Genomic DNA, 26,416 nt, shown 5'->3' with positions numbered 1-26,416 from the left:
TTTCTGCTCAATAGGGCTACCATCAAGGACCTCCTCAGCACAGATCCCCAACACTTCCTACTCATCTCCTCTACATGGATGACACCGAGCTCCTTGCCAAAGGAGATGCCAATTTGAAAGAACAGTTTCTTCTCCTTGTCGAGTCCTTTTCTAATGATATTGGCATGACATTTGGACTCGACAATTGTAAAACTCTTCATTTGAAATGAGGCAAGGTAAGTAATGACTGATCGGTCAGGTTACAAGGGGAGTTATTGAGCATCTTCTGGAAGGTCAGGCCTACACCTATCTTGGAATGCAAGTTCGAGACAAGCTCCAGAATGCCCAGATTCAAGATAAACTTCGGGCCGAGTATAAATCTTCTTTAAAGAAAATCTGGAGCTCAGAACTAAATGCTCGAACCAAGGTCAAAGCCACCAATACTTTTGCTGTGTGAGTCCTCTCCTATTCCTTTGGCGTAGTTGATTGGACAAAACAAGACATCCAGAGGCTTGAGAGCCTGACCAAGTTGATCATGTCTGATAACAGCGCACACCAACCTCCTTCTTCTCTTAATCGTTTATATGTACCAATTCGTGTAAGACTCACAATGAAAGCAACGAATTCCACGGCTACTTTAAGCGTGCCAAGTTTGTTGGACACAATGTGAAATTTGAGGTTGATTTTGTTGATGGTGATGTACTGCTGGATGGTACGACGATGGGAATAAACCAGGTGAAGTCCTTTACCAAGTCTGCCCACAGTCGGACCTTTGTGGAGAAGATGTCTGAGAAGCCATTACATTGTGTATATGCAGTGTGTGGAACAGAACAGCAATTCAACCGATTCCTTCGCTTGGATGAAGTCGGCTGGTCTCAAATGTGAAACTGAGGGCTTCCTGTTTGCTGATCAGGATCAGTCACTTCCCACTCTCAAACGCCAGAATGTGATTCTGAATCAAAATGTTCATGCAATGAATTCACAGAGACTGTTCAACACCTTGTCAGTGGATGCCCTTCATTGGCATAAACAGCATATCTTAAAATACAGGATGGCATGGCTTGCTGCTTTTATTTTCGTCTCCGCCATGCCTATGGCTTTGGCCCCGAGGTCCATCCATGGTACGACCCTGAACATGCCCAGGGCTTCCTGGAAAATGATGATTTCAAATTATACACAGACTGAGACGACTTCCAGCCAACAAACCTGATATTGTCCTTTTTGATAAAGCCAATGAAATTATTTATATCATTGAATTTTCTGTCCCTTTTGACAGCAAAGTGATTCAGGAAAAGCATGATAAATATGCGGACCTAGCCTTTGAAATGTCTCGCTTGCATCCCAAGATCACTGTCGTCAGGCTCCCAGTTGTTCTCGGAGCCCTTGGTTTGGTACCTCCTGATCTCTTTGCGCAGATCAGGAGAGTGCCAGGGTTTTCCACCGGGAGCACAGCCAATCTGGGTAATGCAGAAGGCTGCAGTGTTAGGGAGCCTCCATATTCTCCGAAAAGTACTTGGTGGGTTCGTCTAGGCAGTGTTTCCCGGGAGACGTCCCATTCACTGTCTGAGCTGCGTGTAGAGGAGGCGAGGGCCCTAAACTGATGATGAGTATTACCGACCTGACTATGCCAGGATCACTCGAACCCTCTCGGCTGCATATCAATCAAATTCGGAACTGTGGCGAACTTACCGATGACAATGGACATATCCGTCCACGTGCCAAGCGCTGAAATATAACGACGGCGCGCAAGGCGGCGTTTCTTGCGATTCCTTACTCCTTCTAGGTCAGTTAAGTTCATAAGTATCAAAATGGTTTCCTTTGAAACTATGAGTCCGTTCTCCTGACATTTACGATGCATCCACCTGTAACCATTACAATTTCCGGATGTGTCACACTGTTGCAAAATGAACAAAGCCACTTCCATGATATCATAATGGCCTTTTCTAGTGTGAAGTTTGCATTTGGACAAAATCCTTTTAAATGTCCTTATACTTATCGTCATGTCATGATACTGTGCAAGAAAGCATAGAATCTCCGCGTTAGATGATCCCAAAGAAAATTACATGGAGATGATACTATCTCTGCTTTGGTGCATTGTCAAGTTCATGTAAAGGAAAGATTGAAATGCATTCGGTGAAAATGTAACATTTCACTTAAATTCTAATTATCTTGAACTTTCAAGATACTATATTGAATTTTCAAGGTACTAAGTTGAATGTTCAATATTCGTACTTGAATATTCAAGAAAGGTAGGTTGAATTTTCAAGATAGTAAGTTGAATCTTCAAGAAACCGCGTTGCATTTTTAAGATATTTCCTTAAATATTCAACAAAGTTAAGTTTAATTTTCAAGATGGGGTGTTGAATTTTCAAGATGCTAAGTTTAATTTTCAGGATGGGATGTTGAATTTTCAAGATACTTAGTTGAATTTTCAAAATACTGTTGAATCTTCGAGATAGCAAGTTGAATTTTCAACATACTAAGTTGAATTTTCAAGATACAAGATGCCGAAAAATAGCGGAGCGTGGCCCTAATAGGCTTCCGTACAAAACCCCATGAAAAGCATAGAAAATATTTTGTGGAAACACTTTCAGCTATTATTATTTATGATTTCAGATGTGTTTTTATGAATGATATACGGGGATTATTACACATTTTTAAATTCGAAAACAATATAAAATAATCTTATTATTATTATTTTTCTTACATAATACGTGCAACATTAAACACATCGTGTTAGAAATAGTGATCTCTTTATTAGCGATTATTATTTTCTCTACACAAAGTATTCGAGTCTGGTCCAGACAAACCAGTGACTGATATCATGAACGTCGTATCAGGATGTGGGGACTGATGTCAAACCACCTGATGTATTATTTTCCCCTTGCCCATTCTGTTCCGGAATCCTCATTTGTCTGTTAGGAAGTTAAGAACTGGCCAGTGAAATATACATTCTCGTGCTTTTGTTCTACAAAACGGGGACCGACTCCGTGGTGCAGTGGTTAGAGCGCCCATCCGGAGGTCGCGGTTGGATCCCCGGCCACGTCATATCCAATGACGTCAAAATATGGTAATTGTTGGCCCCTGCCTGGAGTTCGGCATTAATGGGTAGGAGTGCGGTATAATGTGTATGGGTGGGGTATTCATGGTTAGCTAGCTCTATAAAACCAACTTAAGTGTGGACTAGTACAAGCAGTCACACATGCACATGTGAGCGATACATTCTCAAATACGATCTTCATTGAATTTTATGACACACATGAACGTATAGCCTGGAGATATCGAGGATGAGTCACATTGTACATGTTTCACATCTGTAATATTCTCAATCAGTCGTCTTGTCCCCTGAGTGTTGACAAGATGACAAATGATCCCATGAAAATGACACACACACACACACACACACACACACACACACACACACACACACACACACACACACACACACACACACACACACACACACACACACCAAAAATTATTTTCAGGCCCTTACAATGCTACTGTAAATCTTTTTGAAGCAAGTCTAGATTTTCTCTGGCTCTGAAACTCCCATCTCACTAGGGCTTCCATCTATTGAATTTAAATTTGTTTCACTAATATACGTTTCAATCTTTTGTTTCATTATACTAGCAAATTGCCATGGCACAAACAATTTCTTCCCATCATATCAATTATTTATTGTTTTTGCTATTATCATTCAAAATATGAATGTACTGATTCTCAATTTTGGTTAATATGCAACACCGACACATATGGCATAAAATTAGTATAAATCAATAATTTCCTGTAACATCACATTTGTATCAATACACATGGTAAATATTGATTTTTCAAAATCTTGTTTATGATGATAGTTAAAGGAAAGAAAGAAATATACATCGTAAGTCTGGATGTTTCTAGATCAACAATCTAAACATAGCACGACGGCATTCCCAGAACGGAAGTGTCGATCTGTAGGCACACGTTTCACATGATGTAACTTCCGATAGATCAGCCAATCAAATAGTAGACAAAAATCTCGCGATGGTTGTAAACAGATGACTGTATGTTGTGCTGATGTGTATTATTTGATGTAAGCTACAACCTATAGATGGGAAGAAGGAGGGGACGAAGATGGTTTTCACGCATAGTAGGAGTAATTGCGTCTTTGGCAGCACTGTGCTTAGCAAAAAGTAATGTAGAGGCGTCGAATGATCGGCCGAAGTCCTGCCCCAATCCGGGGCAGGAGTTGGCGCGTGACAAGTAAGTTGGCACTTTTTTCATGTTCATTTTATGACAGTGTAGTTAGCACTAATTTCAGGTTTTACTGCAAGTTTATATGAACTATGGTAGTCGGAAATATTTTGGTTGTGGTTTCGTTCAAGGGAGATAACGCTGTATCGATCAAATCATGCAGTGTGAACGCCACACACCCTGTTTAGTTTCAAGTGCCCGTTGTATGGCCCTGTTTTTCCAGGCACGCTGATTAAGTTATAAGCAGTGTTTATAGTCTGGCATTACCAGTAAAATCTTAATTAGTCAGCTTCCCACATTGGCTTTTATTATGTTATGACACGTGAAAGTATGTCATGTTGTGATGACCCTTGAACATGGCGATCGGATTGGAAAACCTGATTGGACGATTGGGGCACACCCCCGTCCTTGACATTGTATCATTCACCTGATGAAGAAGTAAGAACATACTTCGAAACATCGTGACCTTTCACAATAAAGAAATTGTCATTCATAAAAAAACACATGTCTTTATTGTATCATGTTATTCATTAGTAGCCCACACGTTGTCGGAAATCAATTTAATTATGTAGACGAACCTGATGTGCACATTTATCAGTCGATTTTCTAGGTCATACCATGTGCATGACCCTTAGACTTAGTGTGTTTAGTATCAGAGTGTATCGTAATAGTACAATCATACCAGTAATTAGGGCACTCCAGAACATCCATGATCAGTGATGATACACAGTATATATTTAGGCAGTGGCAGATGTAAAACATTAACACGGTTAACAGGGGATCCTTGTCATTGCCATGATGTTACCAAATAAATATTAAGTGATTCCCTGGATTCTGATAACTAACATCAAATCTTCAGGGCCATCCCCAGACATTTACATTTCAGCAGATGGTTTATGAACCATTTGTTGTTTTATGTGGCCTGTGTAAGAACGGACACAATATAGGTCCTCAAATGCCTATTCACATGATGCATGTAACTTGTAAGATGCAACTAAATGAATTGGAGGTCAGTTGACATTATTCTATCAGAAAGTATTGTTGGCCCCAGTTCGTAATGTCAATCAATTGCTAATAATCCAAATATCATTATTACAATGAAGCATGATATAATTAATGAAGAAGTTTGCCGGGAACAAAGAATAGTGTTTACTTATCCAGTATATTTAGTTAAGTGGTTTTTACTTAGGCGGTTTCCACTCTATATTATAATATGTGTGCCACAGGGCAATGATCAATGTTTCCCTGCACTGTTGGCATCCGCTTGTAGTACTTATAGCTACATATATACCATTTCCTCTTCAAGGCAGTGTCCTGCAGCCTATGCCTAGCCTTGACATAGGCTAGAGGTAGAAGCTGAAAAAGAGGTCACTTAATTGTACTTCTGATTTTGACTTGATTATTTACAGATGTCCCAGTCATCAGAGGTACCACATTTTGCTCCCAATGTTTTCCTTGGAAAGCCAGATATCTATGATTATCAGTTTCATTGATTATGCTGTAATTTTTAGGCTATCACAAATGAACTTGTGCCATCTACAGAGCTGTTATTGCGCTATTTATTTGTAGTGGAGATAAAGTCCTAATAATGGTGACAGCTGAAATGTTATCATAATTATCAGGGATGCCAATTTTACGCGAAACGTCAGATTTAACTGCAAATCAATCAATCTTGAGATTCCTCTAAATCCGGGGTGAGGTCATCTTTATCAACGTCAAGTACTCACATCTGTCTCTTGGGCTATCAAATTTCACTTTAGCCAGTTGCCATCCCTGGTTTATTGACATGAGAACAAAATTCTTTTGACAGACATGCCTGCCATTTTCGAATATCCTCTGGATAAAATATTGTTGCAGCAAGGATGTACAAAACAGAATTTGCTATATATCAGTGAGTGGCAGGATTGACATGGGTTGACATTTACATCTATAAGATGATTTTTCAAAATGGACAATGTAATTGTAAAAGTGGATGGTAGATGTGCAGCGAGGAATAAATGGTTCCATGCAATGCACATATAGTACATATCAGAATTGCTTCTCTATAATTATGATGTGTGGATTGTTTTTGTTCAGATACAAGTCTGACTACTCTGGGCTAGTACAAGTAGCCACACATATGCACATAGGCACATCATCATACAAGTGGAATAATCCTAAGAAAGATGTTAAACCCCATTTTACCGCATGTTCGCATTTGAAATAATAATATTGCCATATTCATGGTGTTTGTGTACACTATACAGCTTCAATGTGTATTTATGGAATTGTTAAGCGTCACAACATGCTTTTATGTTTTGAGTAGATAATCATGTCACTTCCATCGTTGAATCACACATTGTGTGAACCATGAATCTTTAAGCCTGAATTTTGTTCCTTAAATATCGTTTAGCGTCTTAAGTTATAGACAGAGACTTTGGATTTCAACATGAACAAATTTGAAGGGTCAAGTAGCAAAATTACCCTCATAGTTGATTATTTATGATGTTTACTAGAACCGTAAAGGATAGTAAGTGGTTTTTATTCTCATGATTGTAGGTTAAGTGTTTTAGGCTATACACACTAAAGTGAAGGATCTATGAAAGCCTGTTCTTTCTCAGAATCCTGACTGTTTTCATCTACACGAACCCTTCCTGTTTTCTTAAAGTTATTTTTTATCATTTATCATTTCCTTATGCAGAAATATTTTCCTGTGTCTTATATCATGTTATATAGACATACTTCCCATTTTTTCAGCATGGTTACAGAAACACTTTCATTCCTGTAAACTGCTAAACTGCCTATTGTTTCTGTGTTCAGTTATAGTAACCATGGTAACAGGCAACATTTGACTGTTGTACAGATATGTGATGGTGGTGAGTACCCTGGATGGACGAGTGTCAGCTCTGGATGTTGGAGACAAAGGGCAGCTGATGTGGTCAGTTCAGGCTGACTCTCGGCCTCTGCTTTCTTCAAGTATCAGCAAAATGGAGGTAAGTTTAAACTTGTTGGAATAAACTGATAAATTGATTAACATTGAGAATTTTTTGTGTTTCATTTTCTTATAATTCTTGAATACAATATTTCAGGGCGTGTTCTGGCCCAGTTTTCAGGTGGAATTGAACAGTAACTGTTCAGTCTTGCACGATGATGGGGCTTTAACAGTTACTGTTCTGTTTTATATTAAGTCATTTAATCACTGGCCATGTCATCAGTCATTGCTCCAAGTCATTGTGTTCCTCACTTGAAGTCTGTGTTCCTTGAATAGCAAAATATCAATGTTTATTGCATGTAAGCTGGGCGGTGGGGTACTCTAGTGGTTAAGGCGTTCGCTTGTCACGCCGAAGACCCGGGTTCAATTCCCCACATGGGTACAATGTGTGAGGCCCATTTTCTGGTGTTCCCCGCCGTGATATCGCTGGAATATTGCTGAAAGCGGCGTAAAACCAAACTCGCTCACTCACTCACTCACTGCATGCAAGCTGGTATGAAAGTCACTACATTTTGCAGTTTTAAGTTGTATTAGTGCCAGTTCTAAATGTTTAAATTAAACTCTGTTAAATGTTGTACCCAGGAACTGTGATTAGGATTTACTCCTAAATCATGATGTCTTATCAGTGTAGGACAAGATTTTCAGTAATTTGAAAATACAGAATGTATTGTTCTAGGCATATAATCTGGGAACTACATCACGGAAATATGTTTATATACACCGAAACATCTGATGTTTTAACACACTGTGTTACAACTGGAATTTGGCTGCTGCAGCTGGGTTCTTCTCATACATTGCACCTGGTGCAAGCAGGATAGCATCTCTTGAATTCTGCCCTGCATATTCTCTTGAAGATATTAAGAGCATGCAGTTGTTGCCTAATTTGTTGATTACAGCATGTAACATGTGACCAATACTTTGAAAAAAGGTGCAAATAAAAACAAATTAAGTACATTGTAATTTGAAGGTACAGAATGTTTGTTCTTGGTATGTATTCTGAATATGGCAATAAAACATTTAATAACTCTCCCATGTTTATTCAGGATATCCATCAATATACAGTTGTCCATCTTTTGACTTTTTCAAACTTTACAAGATTTTTCTGATGTTTGCATTTCTTTTCCCAACCAAAAGAATAAACTGTATTTGTCTTGTAATTTTAGGTGATGCGCGAAGGTGTGCGGACTCGACTCATTCCATCACTTGATGGCGGCCTGTACCAATATGATGGAGACAGTATTGAAGCAGTTCCTATGACAGCAGAAACACTGCTGTCTTCATCCTTCAGATTGTCTGACAACACAATGATGATCGGTGGGAAGGACATTCGGACATATGGACTAGATGCCACTACCGGACAGGTGAATAGGTGTCACATATATAGTCATCGTCGTTGCTTCAGGGGATTTTATGCATCATATCATCAATGAATACAAATGACTACATTTATCGGTTGAGTCCCAACCAGGATTCTAACCCACACTGTTGAGTGAGGTGCCTAATTGCCAGCACCCATAGTCAGTGTTCTAACCCACACTGTCGAGTGAGGCACCTAATTGCCAGCACCCATCTAATCCACTCAGCCACAACATTGGAAATTAGATGACTTTTGTCCAGATCTAGTATATTGTCTGCCCATCTCTATTCTGGCACTGGTCCCGTCACATAAGCTATGAATTCACAGTGCCTTTAGAAAGCGGTCAGATGCAGCGTATGTCATATTTACGATCAAGGAAGGGTGGGATATGGAAGGCGGGGTACCGCACTGGTTAAGGCATTTGTTCGTAATGCCAAAGACCTAGGTTTGATTCCCCACATGGGTTCATTGTGTAAAGCCTTTTCTGGTGTACCCCACCATGATACTGCTGGAATATTGCTAAAAGCGGAATAAAACCCAACTCACTCACTATTTGGAATCACGCTTTCTCAGTAAAGTACAGATTCCATTTTGGACTCTCAGTCTCAGAGTGTATGATCTGACTTTGTAAACAAATGTCTCATGTAGCTTGTCATGGTATATTTGCAGCTCAGTATATTCTCTCATAAAGGAGTTAGTGTTTGATTTTGGTGGAAATTTTCAAGATGTTTTTGCTATTTGTGCATAGATCCGCTACCTGTGCACAATGGCAGGATGTCACGATCTTAACCAGGGTGATCCCCTAGCTGAAGATGACCTCATCGTCATCACACGCAACACTCAGACTGTGCGTGCCGTGGATGCAAGAATCGGGGCGGAGAAGTAAGATCTTCCATTGTTTGCTCCAAGTCTCATTTAGAATGTGTAGTGTAAAGAAAGGGTCGAGTTATTATTCAAAACTTCAGCTTTCAGTGCCCCAGTACAAACAGATAGTGCTGTTGTAGAAAGAGATGGATATCCATGGGATATCCCTGTCTTTCTTCAGTCTTACTTCAGCTCTTAATGTTGTCTGTATATTTTCTATACAAGTTATTGTGCCAGAGTAACATAACTGTGTCAAGAAGTGAAGCTGTCGAACTGGACACTGGCAGTGAGAGGATCATTGTTTAACTTCACACCATGTACTGAGAATGCTATTGTGCAATGTTTATGGAATATTATGAAATGTATCAAGTCTGGTTAGGGTGTTGCATCCATCCATTCAAAACATTAGCATGGATAGTCTCTTCATTGAATGTGAGCATTGCAGAAATTGTCAACTAAGTTTATCGCCTGGTCTCACTTAGATTCCACTATGTACCCATTTCTTATGACATTTATTGTTTTTTGTCATTAGGTGGAACTTCAGTGTAGGTCGCCATGAAATAGAGATCATTGATGGTAGAAAATCCACTCGCCCAGACGAGATAGACGAGGATGATGATGATGGTGTCACCATAGCAACTTGTAATCCAGGTGAGAAGCTTATCTGCTCATTCAATGCCATCTTTATGCTCTTGATAATGTATACTTACTTGCTCGTGAGATTTTTTGGAAGGAGGTAACTAGTAATGCAAATAATATTTCATGACCAATTATGTTGGTGTGTGATAGCAGATCATGTTTCCTTTTAGTCTAAAAATTGCTGTATTTCTGTTTTATCGCTGCTTATATCAGAAAATATCGTAAATATCAGCAAGAGGTAAAAGATGCGAACATCCTGCACTAAGAAAAAAACATCTGCAAAAACATTCCAGATTATGATTGCCTTTGAAAAGAAACATTTACCTCAAATATTTAGATGGTTTGGATTATGCATCCAAGAATCTGAAAACAACCGTTCTTGTGACCTGAAGGTTCTGTTTGTGGTGTTTTAAGGTGAGGGTTTGTCACCAGAAGAAATGTCAGACTTGGAAGGTTACCTGAAGATCATTGTGCCGGAGGGAATGATCGTCGCCCTCAACCCTGAGGACTCTGTCAGTGTTATGTGGCAACACAAGGTAAGAGTAAACTCATATTCGATGTGATAACCGCACACCTGTGAAGATCCAGGTTAGAATTGATCCTCAGTATACCATGCTTGTCATGAGAGGTGACTAATGGGATCGGGTGTTCAGGCTTGCTGACTTGGTTGACACGTCATTGCTTCTTAATTCCACAGATCAGTGCTCATGCTCTTGATCACTGGACTGTGTGCTCCAGACTTGATTATTTACAGACTGCCGCCATAAAGCTGGAGTATTGCCAAGTGCATCACTAATCTAAATATACTCACTGACTCACAAAATGTTAACAAAGGATCCTATAATGTGATTGTTAATGTTTCTCAGTGAAAAGTATAATCTATCCCAGTCGTAACACTTTTTGTTGTGGTGCACAAGCCATTATGACACATCCACCTATTGAAACACACATCATATTGTGGTTGACAGCACATTGTGACATGCTTTCTATTTAGCGGTCAGCAGTTCCATCCATCCATCCACTGTCTATATTTTTCATGATTTCAATGGAAACGGTTTGGACATAGTCCAAAAACATCAACTTGGACTTTAAGTAACTCAGATGATATGTTATATCAAAGTTGAGGGGGTGGGGGCGAATTTGTCCTCCTGTTGATGAATCTTGCTACCCAGACAAGTCTAATGGTGAACTGGCGCAATATTGATGATTTTGGACTTATATGCACTGTGCAGCATTTTTTTCCTCTGAAGTGAAAAGGCACTTTACTGCACCAGACCAGGTGATATTGTAATCTCCTGATGACTCGTATTGTAACACATGTCTGTTTCCACTAGTTCTCCAGCCCAGTGGCCAATGCATGGTTAATGCACCAGGGCCAGCTGAAGCAGATGAGTCTGTTTGACACACGCCATGTTCCCGCCATCTCCAGCTTCCAGCCGCATGACATCGACAGCCCAGCAGGGGATCCACTGCTCTATGTTGGTGAGTTCCGCACAACTGCAGTGTTCATGTTTCACACAAATAAATCTACATTCACGCACAATATTATCTAATTGCGTCTGCCAAGGAAACAACAAAATAAAATAAAAGTTACACTCATGTAATTTCACATGGGAATGATGACAACATGTTCTTAAATGCAAGAGAATGGCATGTAAATTTTTAAATTTTACTGGAATGCCTCTTAAGAATGCAAAGCTTTTTCCTGCCATGAACACTGAACTGTCTGACTCTGGATTAGGAGATAAACATCATGTGTTGGCCAATATCCGGGTGTTATTGAGTATTTGAAACACAGGAATACATTTGGAACAGATGGCGTCAGCCAGAGGTTTCAAATGAAATATTCCTGTGCTTCAAGTATTCAATAACACCCGGAAATTGGCCAACACACGGTGTTTATCGACATTGTAAACCCAAAAGTAAACCAAAGGGTTTTACTGTCTGCACTCCTTTACATCGAGTACAGGAACAGCAGTGAAGTGTCATCCATTTCATCTGGTTCCCATGGTAGCATCTGGAGCTGCACATATGTGACGTCATTCTAACTTTACGTCACAATATGATTTGAATGATGTCACCACTGTGGATGACGCAATAAAACAATTGTTTGCGATGTTTCTACGTGTCAATACGTAGTGAACAGTCTTGCAATTTCCGGGAATCAAATCCCATTTGATCATGTTTTTCAACTAATCAGATTACAGAACACAGTGACATTTGGTTTACAATAGTCACTTAAACAAGGAGGCTATCTTGGTTATTGTGTACATCTTGTGTATTCAACAACCCTAATTCTGGGTATCCTTTCTGTAAATCAAGATTATGTAATTTTGACCAATACTTGTTGATGTCAAGATAAAAATAATTTACTTTTATGATGAAACAATGCTTGCAGAAAAATAGGCTTATCCATGTACATGCTACTCTGATTGTTAACTATCTATCAATGTCCATTTGTTCTATAGGCATGCATCAAAACCAGCTTTATGTCCAGCCTTCTGATCAGATGCAGGAGACAGTTGCTGCTGCAGCCGCCACTGCCGCTGCTGCCAACAGCCTCCAGACTGTGCCACTACGAATCACATGGAGACCCTACCTCAATACAGGTAACAGAAAACAGTTTCTCTGTAGGTCATCAGTCTAAGTGCATTCACTGGAGTGAGTAAGTTTAGTTTTACAATATTAACAATATTGTAGCAGGGACACCAGAAATAAAGGTGACACATTGTACCATACATGTGGTGAATCAAGCTTGGGTCTACAGTGACTATAGCAAGCGAACATTTTAACCAACCCTTCTGGGTGTGGGCATACCCACATACCCATCTTCTTATAAGAAGCCACTCAGGTGTGATAATCCCCCTGTGAAATAGTATCAAGGACTAAATGTGATAAAATATCAACTACTTTGTACTCAATGTTCATTTTTGCTTATTATATGTATCTACAAACACATACAACACTATGCAGCCTTATAACACAAGCTATCCAGTTTAACAAGGTAAACAACAAGTGGTATTCGAGATCACATGTGTACCCCTTTGACCAATGGAAGTTGTAAGATATGTTATATTTGTGATTACACTTTCTTAGTAATTTACGAAAGTGCAATCCTAAATTTAACATATGTTACATTTGACCACTTTCTAAGTGGCATTGTGTAATCAAAGTGGAAATTGGCACTCGTTTGGCTGTAAACTACACATATATAATGTGATATCAAAAGTTTACTCACTGTAATTTTGCAGATAGAAATGTAAATTTGATCAGCTTCCTTAGAAGGGAAGGTACATTTGATGCAGTAAACTGCATTTATAACAAACCCTCATAATGAACTGATGGATACAAAGAACCATGTGTTTGGTTCCAATTACTTGATGTATATTTGAGTTTAGCTTTAGATAAGTTATGACATACTAGTTCATTGTGACTATAGTTTACTGTAATACGTTCTCAGTTGTCTACACTTCATTGTATAATGAATAAAATATCATGAAAACAGATTTCAAAAACCCTACTGCAGCACAATGATTCTTGATTCAAGTTTTTAATGTCCAAATTGTTTTGTCCTCAGCGCCGTCACGGACGCCTATAATGAACACTGACCCCAACAAACCCCGAATAGCCGAGGGAATGGACACTGGGCAAGCTGAAACTTCACTCATCTCCTGGCATGAAAACTACCCTTTTGGTAATACAGCGCCCACCATGAACTGAACATAAACATACACAGAAGTTCAAATCACATTTATCTCGTCTGATAAACTACGTGGAGAATGTACAGCTGTACAACTTCTTTGCTATCTAGAGGCTAAATGGGATAACAATCCTGTCATTGAGTCCTTGCAGTTGGAACTAAAAAATCCACCTGAGGGTATCCACAAGATACACTCCATGCCGATCTGGCATTGTGTAGTCTCTGTACCATTGTACATTTTCTTTATTATTAATGAATGTTATTAGTTAGTAAGACAGCTATCAAGCAAGGGATGATTAACCTTTGACGAAACAAACTTAACAACCAAATGATTAAAAGCTAAAATTATGAATTCACATTTTTCATGTTTCACATTGTGGTTTGTAACACAAAATATGGTCACACTCACATTATACTATGTTATGGAGAAGCTGATTCCAAATTACAAATACAATGCAGAACTAAATGCAGAAAAGCTTCACTTCACTTTTGGAGAAACCACTGGTCCTCTTGTACAATTCTCTATTGAGCAGATTGCAGTGTCTGATGTTAAAGATTTGACATCACAGTTGATCTTTTGTATTGCTTCCTACAGACAATGGGTACTATCTGTTCCCTGACTTCTCCCCATCAACGCTTGCCATTGAGGAAGGTCCGAATAGTAGCAGACCAGATGGTGGTATGAAAGTGATGGGCATGAACATACAACTCTGGACCTGGTGGTGAGATAAGAGTATAATATTATTCCATCATAGAAGTTACATATTGAGTATAAAATTATAATTTTAGAATCATTATTTTACTAAAAGCCAAAGAACGTGTATTAGCTGTTAGCATTGCTTATATATTCCTGAAAGTTAATGTATATGTTCAATCATTATGAGCTTTGAATAATTTTGTGAATTTTTCGCCTGATACTGCACAGTATAATTAAGGAAAATTGTTTCTGTTGGATTTTCTTCACAAATAAAAAAAATTATCTCCCCTAGACTTGCTCACTAAGGACCTTTCTGTTCTTGATTTGTGTTGGTTTTATTGAGCATTTTATGTGTATTAGTTTTTGCGTTAGATTGTAATTCATCAGTCCTCTTTTGAGTCAAACTGTTTTATCCTCATAGTAGACAGCTCATTGTGTATGATGTCTGCACACAGGAAGGAGATGGTCGCAATCACCCTGATAACGGTGGTGGTTCACCTGCTGCTGAACAGAAACGCCCACAGAGAAGTGCCTGACTCCAGCAGACAGGTGAGTAAACAGTACTTCTTATCTTAACTAGTCACAGAATTTGATTCACCAATGAGATAGATTAGCAATTATACAGTCAGAGGGTTTGAAGTTTATTAGGTGTGCAATAAGTATATATATTACAACATTAAATAGTTATTAATATCTTTGGGAGGCATTATCAATATGATTACTAAACTAAAATTGCTGAAGTCTTAAACCATTTATATTCTTCACATTCTAAAAGTAAGCTTTAAGACCCCAGATATTGCATGGAACTTTAAGTGATATTAGTTTCCCATGTTTTTTCTATGGAAAGGGAACAATTTCTAAACAATTTGATGTGTTCAGGTGTCTACAGACAGTACCAACAGTAAGGGGTCAGAGACCTCACAGTCTCTGCCAGAGCCACAGAAACAGGAGGAATATACGTCCAGGTAACAAGACAGTCCAAGACTTTGTTTGTTTTTTATAACATACTCAAAACATTTCAGATTACTCAATGCTTAAAGTGCTGTGGAAGAGATTTCCCAGTTCAGATGTGAAGGTTTGTTTTATAGTGAGCACTGTTCCCTGAAATGATTCTTCATTACTGAGTGAGTCAGAGTGGTACTTACTCGTATCCTTAACCATCTGTTGGTTTTTCTGCTGGAATTTCAGTCGGTTCATGAATCTTGTGGATTTAAGCTTCTTTATTATTTTCCGCACAATGTTTCAGGATCATTACAGATCCCTTCCTCAGGTGAAGTGACCAGAATGACTGCAATGATCTTGAAATATTGTGTTGGAAAGAACAAAGAAGCTTAAATTCATAAAATTTGTTGGTCATCTCTAACAATCTCTAAAAGACATCATTTCAGGAATTGTCCATATATTTTCTCGGTGTAGACAGGTGAATGTTTCTGGTTAATTGGCTTTAAAGGGCAGAGTTTGATGATCATTATCAAAATGCTGGTACTAAAAGACAAATTTAGGAAGGTCTAGTCATTACCATTATCATTTTTCATTGACTTGCTCGAGTAAAGCTTATTTTGTAACCCAGCTAGGAAAGTGTCTAAGAATATTAACATGAGTCTGTTGTCTTGTAGGTTCAGCCAGGACTTTGACTGCCTGCACTGTTTAGGAAAAGGAGGTTTTGGGATTGTGTTTGAAGCCAAGAATAAAGTGGATGACTGTAACTATGCTGTGAAGAGAATCTGTATCCCAAACAGGTGGGTAGATGGATGTAGTCAAGTCACACTTGCCCAATCTTGGGGTCATAGATAGCCCAATGCTTGTGTGTCCACTGTCCATGACGGCCATGGATGAGGTGAAGCAGAGTCTTTGATTTTCTAACAGCTGTCTCGTTTTGATCCTAGTATACTACTTCCATGCTTCCTGTATCTATTTTAGAGGAATATTTAATATTTGAGTTTATGAAATGGCATCTAGGTTCATGTGTGAATAGTTATATCAAGCATGGTTTAGTTGATGCTCGTGGATGAAGTGTTTTTGTAAGGAGAAGAATGTTGGTATATATATATATATATTGATCTGCACGTAACCCAAGTTCCCAACAGATTACAATCTGTAGCTGTTCTCTCATCTCTCTCCTCTGTCACTCACTCACCCACCAACCCAATCACAGACCCGCTGACTCGCACAACAACCCACCCACCCACAGACCTGCTCACTCACTCACCTACCCACCCACCCACCCACCAGTTCCAAGGATGATATTCAGTAATAGTGGCTACTTTTCAGGGAAGGTCAGAAGGAGCGGGTTATCCGAGAGGTGAAGGCTTTGGCCAAGCTGGATCACGTGGGTATTGTCCGATTCTACCATGCATGGCTGGAGACACCCCCTTCAGGATGGCAAGAGGAGAGAGACAAACAGTTTGAAGACAGGTAGGTCATGAGAGTCACTTATTGTGTCATTCTACCATCATTTGGACAGATTGATAGACATTTCAAATAACATTATCTTCCTCTGAATTTTGGGTGCATGCATCACAGTGGAATATTTTAAAGACATTTATTTCTCAAATTTCTTTCTCATTCTCTGTCAGAGGGAAGTAATACATTTGATTCAAATTACTGGGAACAGAAATTTGCTAAGACAGTGTATTTCAGCTTGTGAAATCTCAAAAGAGATGTCATATCTTGTTACTGTTGGTGATGTGATGTCATAGTAATGATTTGAGCTTTACCTACAACCTAACCTAGCAAGGTCTTCCATTTGGGTGACCACTTAGTGTTGACAGACTTAGTATCTTTGTACTGTTTATTATTGCCCATCGAGGACACAGCAGTGTAATATTTTTGTGGCAACATTACAATAGTTTAATACCGCTTGACGTATGACATCAAAATGGTTCAAAGTTGTGTCGTCACAGTGCTAATGTCGTCGCAATTTTACTTGCTTGACTCGTGGATACCTGAGAGTCCTCACACTGTGGGCAATTTTGCCACAGTTTCTGTCAATTTATGTTGGCAAGTAAGAAAGAGAATATTATACTTGCTTCCATGAAATACCATATTTATTACACTTGTTAAAGATTTAGTATCAAACTCACTTTCACTCGTTTGATACCAAATCATTAACTCATTTAATAAAAATGGTATTACACAGAAGGTCATTTAGTTTCCTCTGATATATATTGATATGGTAAACAAGATCATTTAGCAGCCATGCAGCCAATATAAGTACTTTTTTCTGTAATTCAGTGAATGCCTGACACCGACACCATGCAACTCTGTCACCAACTTATCCTCCATGTCTCGATTCCCACCAAACCAGGCCATGGAACCAAGTCTCTCAGACCTCAATCCTTTCGTTAACAAACTAGGAATCCTACCCAAAGAAAAGTCTTTGTCTCTCAGCCGTCTCAACCGTCTTCGAGAAGGAACCAGTCAAGAGTTTTCTGCTCATTCCGATCAGGATTTTTCCACAGATGAAAGTGGGTCTTTCAGTTACAATGGTGCAGAGCCAGAGAAGCAGCCCACAGAGGATGAAGATTCATTCAGCATTGAATTCATGAATTCTCAGTCAGGTGTAGCGCAATCTAAGTCAACTGACATTCCCTTCCAGTCCTATCTCCAGTCATCGAATACAAGCTTGGACCAGTCACATCAAGGTGATGCAGACTCGTTTAGTATTGTGTTTGAAGATTCAGGGTGCAAAGAAAAAAGTAATGACCTTTCACATGATGGTTCAGGAGAAACAGACTCCCATGTTGTGTTCAAAGACCATTCCATTCGGATTGAGAAATCTGAAAGCTCTGATATTCTGAGCAAAAGTTCTGATAGACACATCTCCATGGAGGACTGCCACAGTGTAGGAAGGAAGCTTCCTACTCCAAAGCTTTATGTGTACATTCAGATGCAGCTATGTCGGAGGGAGACACTCAAAGAGTGGATGTGTGCAAACACTCTGAACCGGGATAGGAATACAGTTCTAGATATATTTGACCAGATAGTGTCTGCTGTTGAGTATGTACATGAATGTGGACTTATGCACAGAGATCTCAAGGTAAGATCAAAAGATAATCATTTATCTTTCCTCACACATAGAATATTGCCGACGTTAAATATCAACTCACTCACTCACTGCTCACAAATAAATGTCAGTTTCTGATTGGCTGAGTGCTCTCTATTATTTCCAGTGTTTCCCTCTCACAAGCACGTAATATTTTCTGTGTACTCTGCATTTGGTTCTCATTTGGTACTTTGTGGACGTAATTTTTTATCTCGAATAACATTTAATCGCATATGATGTACAGAAATTTCCAATGCTTTGCGAATGCAGATCAGTGGAAGGGAGATAACTCTAAAATGTTGTTCGTGTCGTATGCAAAATCTAGCGATGGCTACACAAAGATTTGTGCCCATGCTCCAAACAATTCAAAAATAACATTGAGGTGTTGGGTAAGATAAATATGTTGTTGACTGGTCATCTGGTCATGAGTGAGGATATGGGTTGATGAGCCTGAAGTAATTTTGTGTCATTTTTAAGAAGGGATATCATTACCATCATTGATCATTAATGACTGTTACATCTGGGGATGATTTTGCAATGTATATTATTTTCAACTTGACAGTGACATTTTTTAAAATTCACAATACTATTTTCCCTGTTAAAATAGCATTGACTATGTTTCAACGCAAATGCTGAAATACCAACAATGACTTACTTATTCATGTTATTTGCAATTTTCAAGACAAACTTGAACTTGTTCAGTCACTGTTCGCAAAAAGTCAATCTGATGTGAAACATATTGTCATATTTTTAGTGTTTGCAAGATGGTATTTTAATTTTTTTTATATATATATTCAGACTAACTTTTGGGACATATGATATTATGATTGTATATCACAATAATTTTTGTATATTGTTCAAAATTTTTTCTAAGTATTGAAGTCATCTATATTGTGTAGATTGATGCTAAGCATCTCAGTTTCTGGATTGTGTAGACTCGATTGTTTACAGATTGCCATCTTCTTGATCATATAGCCAAGATATTTCTTTACAGCTAGTGCTGGCTATTGATATAGCTCAAGGATATTCATAATTCATTAATTGTTTACTAAATGTCAGTCAATCATTGACAAATTCTGTAGAAGTAACCATGGTAACTTTGGACAAAAATGGCAAAGAGGTCTAATAGAAATCACCTTACATCACATTATGTGTGTACTTGGTGAGAGGTGACATTGGATTATGAATAAAACAGTATCCTGAAAATAATTGAGAAAATGTGCAGCAATGAAAATGCAGCTTGGTGGATTATGTCAGTAAATTAGCTCTATATTTCATTGCAATAGTTAATGTTTGATAATAGTGATGACAAACTTTCATAACGATAATCATTGATAATTCTTTAATAATCTAATAGTAATCTTTCTTCTCAGCCATTTTAAAAACCAGCAAACAAATATGCTTAGTTAGTCATTTAGTTAATAAGATAACATAGTCAAGATTCTAATACAGGAAGATATTGTTGTAATTACAGGCGCTACATTTCCACTCTTGTCTTCTATACAGTGGAATCAAAGATCATATTCTGTTTCATTCCAGCCTTCAAATATTTTCTTCTCTGTGGATGGGACGATCAAGATTGGAGATTTTGGTCTTGTGACAGCACTTGTAGAATCACAGGACCTTGTCGGAGAAGCTGGTGATGCTTACGCCAAGCACACAGCTGAGGTTGGCACACAGCTCTACATGAGTCCAGAGCAGGTAGCTAGATATATCACAATTTTCATATCATAGCTATCATTCACTTGTTTAGAGATAACTTCTGTGTTGTTTGACTTGTGAAGATCTAGGTTAGAATTGTCACCATATGCCAGTTGTGTAGAACGATGCTCATGCTGTTGATCACTGGACTGTCTAGTCCAGACTCAGTTACTTACAGACCACCGCCATGTAGCTGGAATATTGCTGAGTGTGGCCTAAAACTAAACTAACTCAGTGTTGTATGTGACAACATTTCATCTGTAATTCTTGCCCTTTCACCTTTTGTTTTGATCATTTGCATCATTGGTACAGACATATACGCTGTGAGTGGCGAGCTGATGCTTCTATATGATTAAAATGTTTGCATCGTGCCAAAACCAACAGTTTGATTCTCTTCAAGGCTCCAGATTATTGTTTGACCTTGAAGTCGTTTCTTGTGTGCTTCTCACTAATCCCAGTGGTATGGCAGGAGAATTACCCGAAATGTCTTGAAACTCTCTCACTTACTGTTGGGCCATGAAACTGACATGCCAAGCAAAGATTTAGATTGCAGTAGTTTCTGTTAGTGCAGTGTCATATTGTTGGATCACGTGTGTTGTATTGTTGTACAGATTGCTCGGCGTCAGTATGACCACAAGGTGGACATCTTCTCCCTAGGGATGATCTTGTTTGAGCTGCTGTACCCATTCTCCACTCAGATGGAGCGGATCAGGACACTCATGGAAATCAAGAAACAGATTTTCCCAGACAGGTTCAAGCGAGAAATGCCAAAGGAGGTAGGTAGCCCATTCTTTCTTTTTCCTGTGCCTGCTTGAAATTTGACATGATCTAAATTGATATATCCTTGTAAGGACTGAAAAGCCACATTAACAGCCTAATGGCTGCAAAAGTTGTATGTCCCTCAGGGAGTTGAGATTGATAATGTGATACAGCGTTATGCTGTTATGATTGATAATATGATGTGCCATTTAGACTGACATCCAATAATTGAAAAGAATACTAGCGCCTTGAGCATGTACAAAAAATAACTATAATAATATCCGGTCTGTGATACTGTTCCTTTGATAATGTATAGACAGTCCTGACAATAATTCTGATTGTGTAGTGTAAATCTATTTCCTGCAGCTCTATACATATGAGTTAGTCAGTAATATAAATATGTATGAAAATTCATATCATATTGAAACGACTACATGTTTCAGACATTACAGAACAATCTTTAATAATGAGATTACAATATTTTTCCATTCGTCAGCGTTTAGGGCCCATTTCCTGAAAGGGACCATAGCTCTACAATGATCCTAAGCATTAAGATTTGTGAAATGGGGCTGTACATTAAAAATGCAACAGTATTCTGCTGACAGTTGAGCATTACTTTCAGCAATGTTCATGAAGAATTGAATCTGTGTTAGTTCTTTGATATCTTTCTTTCAGCATACAGTGGTCAGCTGGCTTTTATCACAGAAGCCCACTGAGCGTCCATCTGCTCGCGATATATTGGAGAGTGATCTTTTGAAGGACTTTGCCCCATGTAGACAGGCCAGCAGGTTCCGCACTCGCACTATCAGCAGTGGAAGCAATCACTCTGGCAGTTAATGAATGGCTCGTTACTTGTCTAAGCTAAAATATGTTTACTTGTGTCAACAATCATGTGATAGTATGTACTTGAGATACAACTGGGGCAGGATGTTCCACACTGACTGCAGAACTTGACAACACGAGACATTTGAGGGGGCAAGACAAGCAAACAAAACATAATAACCTGCTTGATGTATGACAGGCGATTCAAGAGGCCAAGAGTTTTAACAAAGACACAAGATAAGGGTGAATTAGGCAGGGATTTGAGAGCTTTTTTGGCAGGGACTGAAAGGTTTTTTTTGCATTGATTTGAGCGCTTCAAATCACTAGAAGTGATTCTTTGTTCCTGAGAAGCTGTATATATGAGGAATGTCAAAATTAAATGTGCTCCTGGCATACTTAAAGTTTGCTGATTTATTTCGTCTTGCAACTACCTTGATCTCCACCTTTTAACATTGGGGTCATGACAAGAACCCCTTGCATTCTTAGCTTTGAACAGAGCATAAGGACACCATTACGTAATGTGATGTTGCCAGTTATTCACTGTTTCCAACATTCCAAATAGTCCAGGGAATTTTTTATGTGAAGCATGTTAAAGTAACTTTGAAACTGTCTAAAAACTGTTTAAAAAAGATTCAAGAATCAACTTTAAGAATATAGCAGGCATGTATGAAAAAGAATTATATCTTGGTAAATTAGTAAGATCCTGAAGATCAGGATAGCTGTTTCATGTCTGATATACTAAGTGTACATACCGGCTCTAAGGAGAATGTGGATGGTTGATTAAGGTAACGGTAAGCACCAACATGCTTTACCTTGCTTTTTGCTGTCACAGACATGTCTACTTACCATGCATAGAGTTTAGCATCAAGTCAAACCCACAAATCTGGCCAAAATATTTATTCATGAATATCTTACATCATATTGCACAGGAGCTGCTTTCATAATGTAACCTTTACTAAGGTTACTAAGGTTAACCTTAACTCCCGTTCTTTAACATTGCACTAAGGTTACCTTGGTGACTTATGATCACCTAAGTGCTTTCTGAAAGGAGACCCAGGGATTGATAATATCATTAGCTTGTGGATTATTCAGACTTTTCACTTGAGTAAAAAAATTGGAATAGATTGTAAAAAATGAAACCGGGCACATATGCAGCAGAAGGTGGATATATTGATTTGTAAACAATTTTACATATTTCATATGATTGTCACATTATAACTTAGTCATATCTATTTGAGCTGATCATACCAATTAATTTGATGATTTTGTAACAAATAGTGTGCAGTTGCTGGTAATTGAAGGGTTTAAAGGTATTGGTACCAAAATGGTTTAAGATGGTGTTAATCATATAATTAGTTAGGTTTACAGAGGTAGTTGTAGTATGTGTGAGAACAGCAGAAAGTTTGGGCAGTATTGTACATATGGTGATCACAGTATGTCATCTTCACTTGTGCCATCCATTCAAGTGTCAGTACCACTTTGAACTTGAATGCATTCATGTGTCATGATGAATCAATCTTTCTGTGTAAATACTTTCTTATTTGGTATCTTTGTGTTCAGATTTGCCTCATAACTGCAAAACCGTATGTGACCATCTTCCTAAGGCAAGAATGTTTCCTTTATGTAAAAGGCCTCTTTCTAGCTTTGTTAGAGCGAGATACATTTTGGCTGGACGACAAATCAGTGCATAGACCAATTAAAACTTGATTAACATCACCATTCATTTTGTGAACTGCCATGTAAATCTTGTCCACAGCAGGATTTGCAGTGCAGTGACAAATAGGTGTTGACAGATATTTTCCAAAATCTCTTCATGTGTCTTCACAAGGTGATGTACTCTGCGAGGTGAGACTCATTTGCAACAGAGATCTTGATGGTTTTGACTGGGGGCCTTCTCTTTGTTATAAGCAAATGCTAGTGTCAGGAGAGGTGGAATCTGATAGGTCAGAGCTTGATTTCTTGACACAAATTTAAGTTTTTACTCAAATTTCAAAATGAGTGTGACAATTTGAAACAGCTTAATTTCTAACTCAACTACATTTCTAAAATCAAAAAGCCATAACAACTTAACTGACCATCTGCTAAACTTAAATTTTCTACTAAGTTTGAGCTAATATTAATTTCAGATTGTTCGGGGAAATGCATTTTCCTGTGTTTTCTCAAATTTGAGTGAAAACTTCAACCATAATCAACACTCAGACTTTGTTTTTTTTCAAGAAGTCTGGGCCAGTAGGTAGTAACTAGTTGTGAGCTGTCTTGCCTTGGGAAGATAAAATGTGGCAATGTATCCTGTCAGCATTCGTGGCATCATTCCTCTAGCCCCTGGCCCCATATTCCCCTGTTGTTACAAGACACTATTTAGTCCCTCTATCCCCTCACCTGGCTGTCCTGTTAGTTGTACTCGCTCCCCTTAACTGGATTACAGGTTAGCTTGTAAGGTTCGGTGTTGGTTGTGAATAGGTGACTACCAGTACTTAAAGAATCATAGGTCACTGACAACTGGAAATGTGGTCCCAGAACCAACAACCATGTGGAAGGGTAACACAAACATCTGAAGGAGAAGGCAAGTAAGCTTGCCCTGACATATTTGAGTAAATTATTTGTAAAAGTAATCATCTGCTAATCACTAATGATCACTGAACCATGATTTTCTATTATCTATACCAAGTACCGATAGACACCTACTGACAACCAACACCATGATTTCATTAATCATGTTAATAGCAGTAGTTAAACAAGTTACAGGGGAGTGAGTACAGGTAACAGAACAGCCAGGGGAGGGGATAGAAGTACTAATTAGTTTGTAACAACAGGAGGCTAGAGGGATGGAGTCATGTACATACATCCAGTCTATGAAGTTCTGCAGTGTCTGTCGACCTGGTTACTCTTCTTAAAATGTACCTTGCCAATTTAGATATATTCTATGGTTAACCTCAGGAATGATGTTTCAAAACCTTCTGATACTGCTTTATCGTGTTTGCCATGTTAAGCATGGGAGGATACAATGTGTCTTGGTGGACAGCTAACAGGTTTGTAGAATCTTCTATGTTAAAATATCTCTAACCATGTTAAAATGGTTCATTCCTTGACAAAAGCATACATTAGTATGTTTGTAATCATGAAACCAATGTATGTAAACAAAGTTTGTAAAGTTCAAATTACATGTGCCAAAACAGTTTTCTTTTCCTTCCCACATATTCAGTCACTACATTTTCATGCCAAAAGAGTCAGGCTTTTGATTATTATCAACAAACATCTCACTTAAAGATCTGATACATACGTGAACAAATACATTATTACTGATAAATCATTCATGGAATATATATTGAAATGTGCGGCATGTGAGGGCTTGAGGCTTATCAACATGTGAGACTTTTCTCCTTTTTTTTTAAGTGTTTTAACTCAATTTGAAGTCTTTAGTTTCTTCAGGGTTTTTCTTGGAACAAAACTGCGGACCAAATTTATGATGTTGAAATGCATTGTTTCAAGATAACCAATGGTATTGGTTGTACATATGTGTATATGTTGCTGTATATAATGAATACAGTTATAATGTTATTGTTAACATTAATTTATTTGTATCATCATGGAATATTCATTGAGAAATATGAAATGTAAGTGTGTGTGTTCACTGTTTTTTCTTTAATTCAAAAATGGATTTATCTAGACACGCCCAGGTGCTGATATTCAGCCTTGTGTCATGTAAATAGAATTCAGGAGAAATTCTGAATTTGTGATGAAGATTTCTCACTTCTTCAAATTCTATGAAATTATGGAGGTTTAAAAGTCTCAGAGACTGTGTCTATGCAATACTGGGATTAATTTCTTTCTACACCCTTACAAAACATACATCAGCTTTTCAGTAAATGTAAGCTTTTATTTCAGCTGCAAATATACAAACCCCTCTCAACTGCTTCGATTGCATGATTAATAAATATAAGTACTTTGGACCTTAACTGAGCAATGTGATTTGTGCTTTTAGGCAGTCTCTGGCACAGTTTGCATTTGTATCTCAAAAAAATAGCACTGATGCTCAAAAGAGGCCATAAGTAGTACAACTGTCTTGATGTGCACTCATTTAAAATGTCCTCGTCTACACCACTGTTTTGACGGTGATTAAGAACTGTAACTTTGACCTTAAAAAGGCTTTGACTACTTGTTATGTGACAACTAAGATGCAGGGATTACCATGCTTGCTACAAAATGCAGTATTTATGATGCAAGTTGTAATTTGCCAATATTTGTCCCAAGCATAATTGTGATAATTTTCATATCTGCGTCACATCATAGCCAGTTAAATGTAAATACTGCTTATTTCATATTAAGTTGTAACTGTTTGTTAGTGATAAATCATGCATCAGTGATGTAAATATTAACTGAATATTCATATCACCACATGGGAGTCATTCAAAACAAAATGTTGAAATAAACTTATAAAAAAAACAGTTCTTCTCTTCTTTTTTTTTTTTTTTTTTTGTTCATTACAAACACCCTGTGTCTGTTCATGTGTCTTTGTGTCTCCAGCAACTTGGTGAGTTGTACAAGGCCCTCAGGGACCCTTCAAGATTTATGGCTATGAGGTCTGATGATGTCTTTTATGGAGTTGCAATGCACAATGTGACACGTGCGCGCACCGCATAGAGGGG

The 26,416-nt window shown here is 38.2% G+C and overlaps 1 protein-coding gene across 1 annotated transcript; it reads left to right on the top strand.

Annotated features, from left to right (window-relative positions):
• The first annotated feature begins 3,987 nt into the window (after window positions 1-3,987).
• On the top strand, window positions 3,988-26,213 carry LOC137265435 (eukaryotic translation initiation factor 2-alpha kinase 3-like). Its single transcript, XM_067800833.1, has 18 exons — window positions 3,988-4,224; window positions 7,058-7,187; window positions 8,350-8,547; window positions 9,292-9,425; window positions 9,940-10,058; window positions 10,461-10,582; window positions 11,381-11,528; window positions 12,515-12,655; window positions 13,624-13,740; window positions 14,342-14,468; window positions 14,899-14,992; window positions 15,323-15,408; window positions 16,060-16,182; window positions 16,715-16,858; window positions 17,678-18,482; window positions 20,028-20,189; window positions 20,801-20,965; window positions 21,624-26,213. Exons 1-18 carry the CDS (start codon window positions 4,073-4,075, stop codon window positions 21,783-21,785), a joined length of 3,129 nt encoding a protein of 1,042 aa, XP_067656934.1. The 5' UTR covers window positions 3,988-4,072; the 3' UTR covers window positions 21,786-26,213.
• The last annotated feature ends 203 nt before the right edge of the window (window positions 26,214-26,416 follow it).

This window comes from Haliotis asinina, chromosome 15, assembly GCF_037392515.1.
Source record: "Haliotis asinina isolate JCU_RB_2024 chromosome 15, JCU_Hal_asi_v2, whole genome shotgun sequence".
In the NCBI taxonomy this organism is placed as follows: Eukaryota; Metazoa; Mollusca; class Gastropoda; order Lepetellida; family Haliotidae; genus Haliotis; species Haliotis asinina.
The sequence above is the reverse complement of the archived record's forward strand: the minus strand, read 5'-3'. Positions and strand labels throughout refer to the sequence as shown.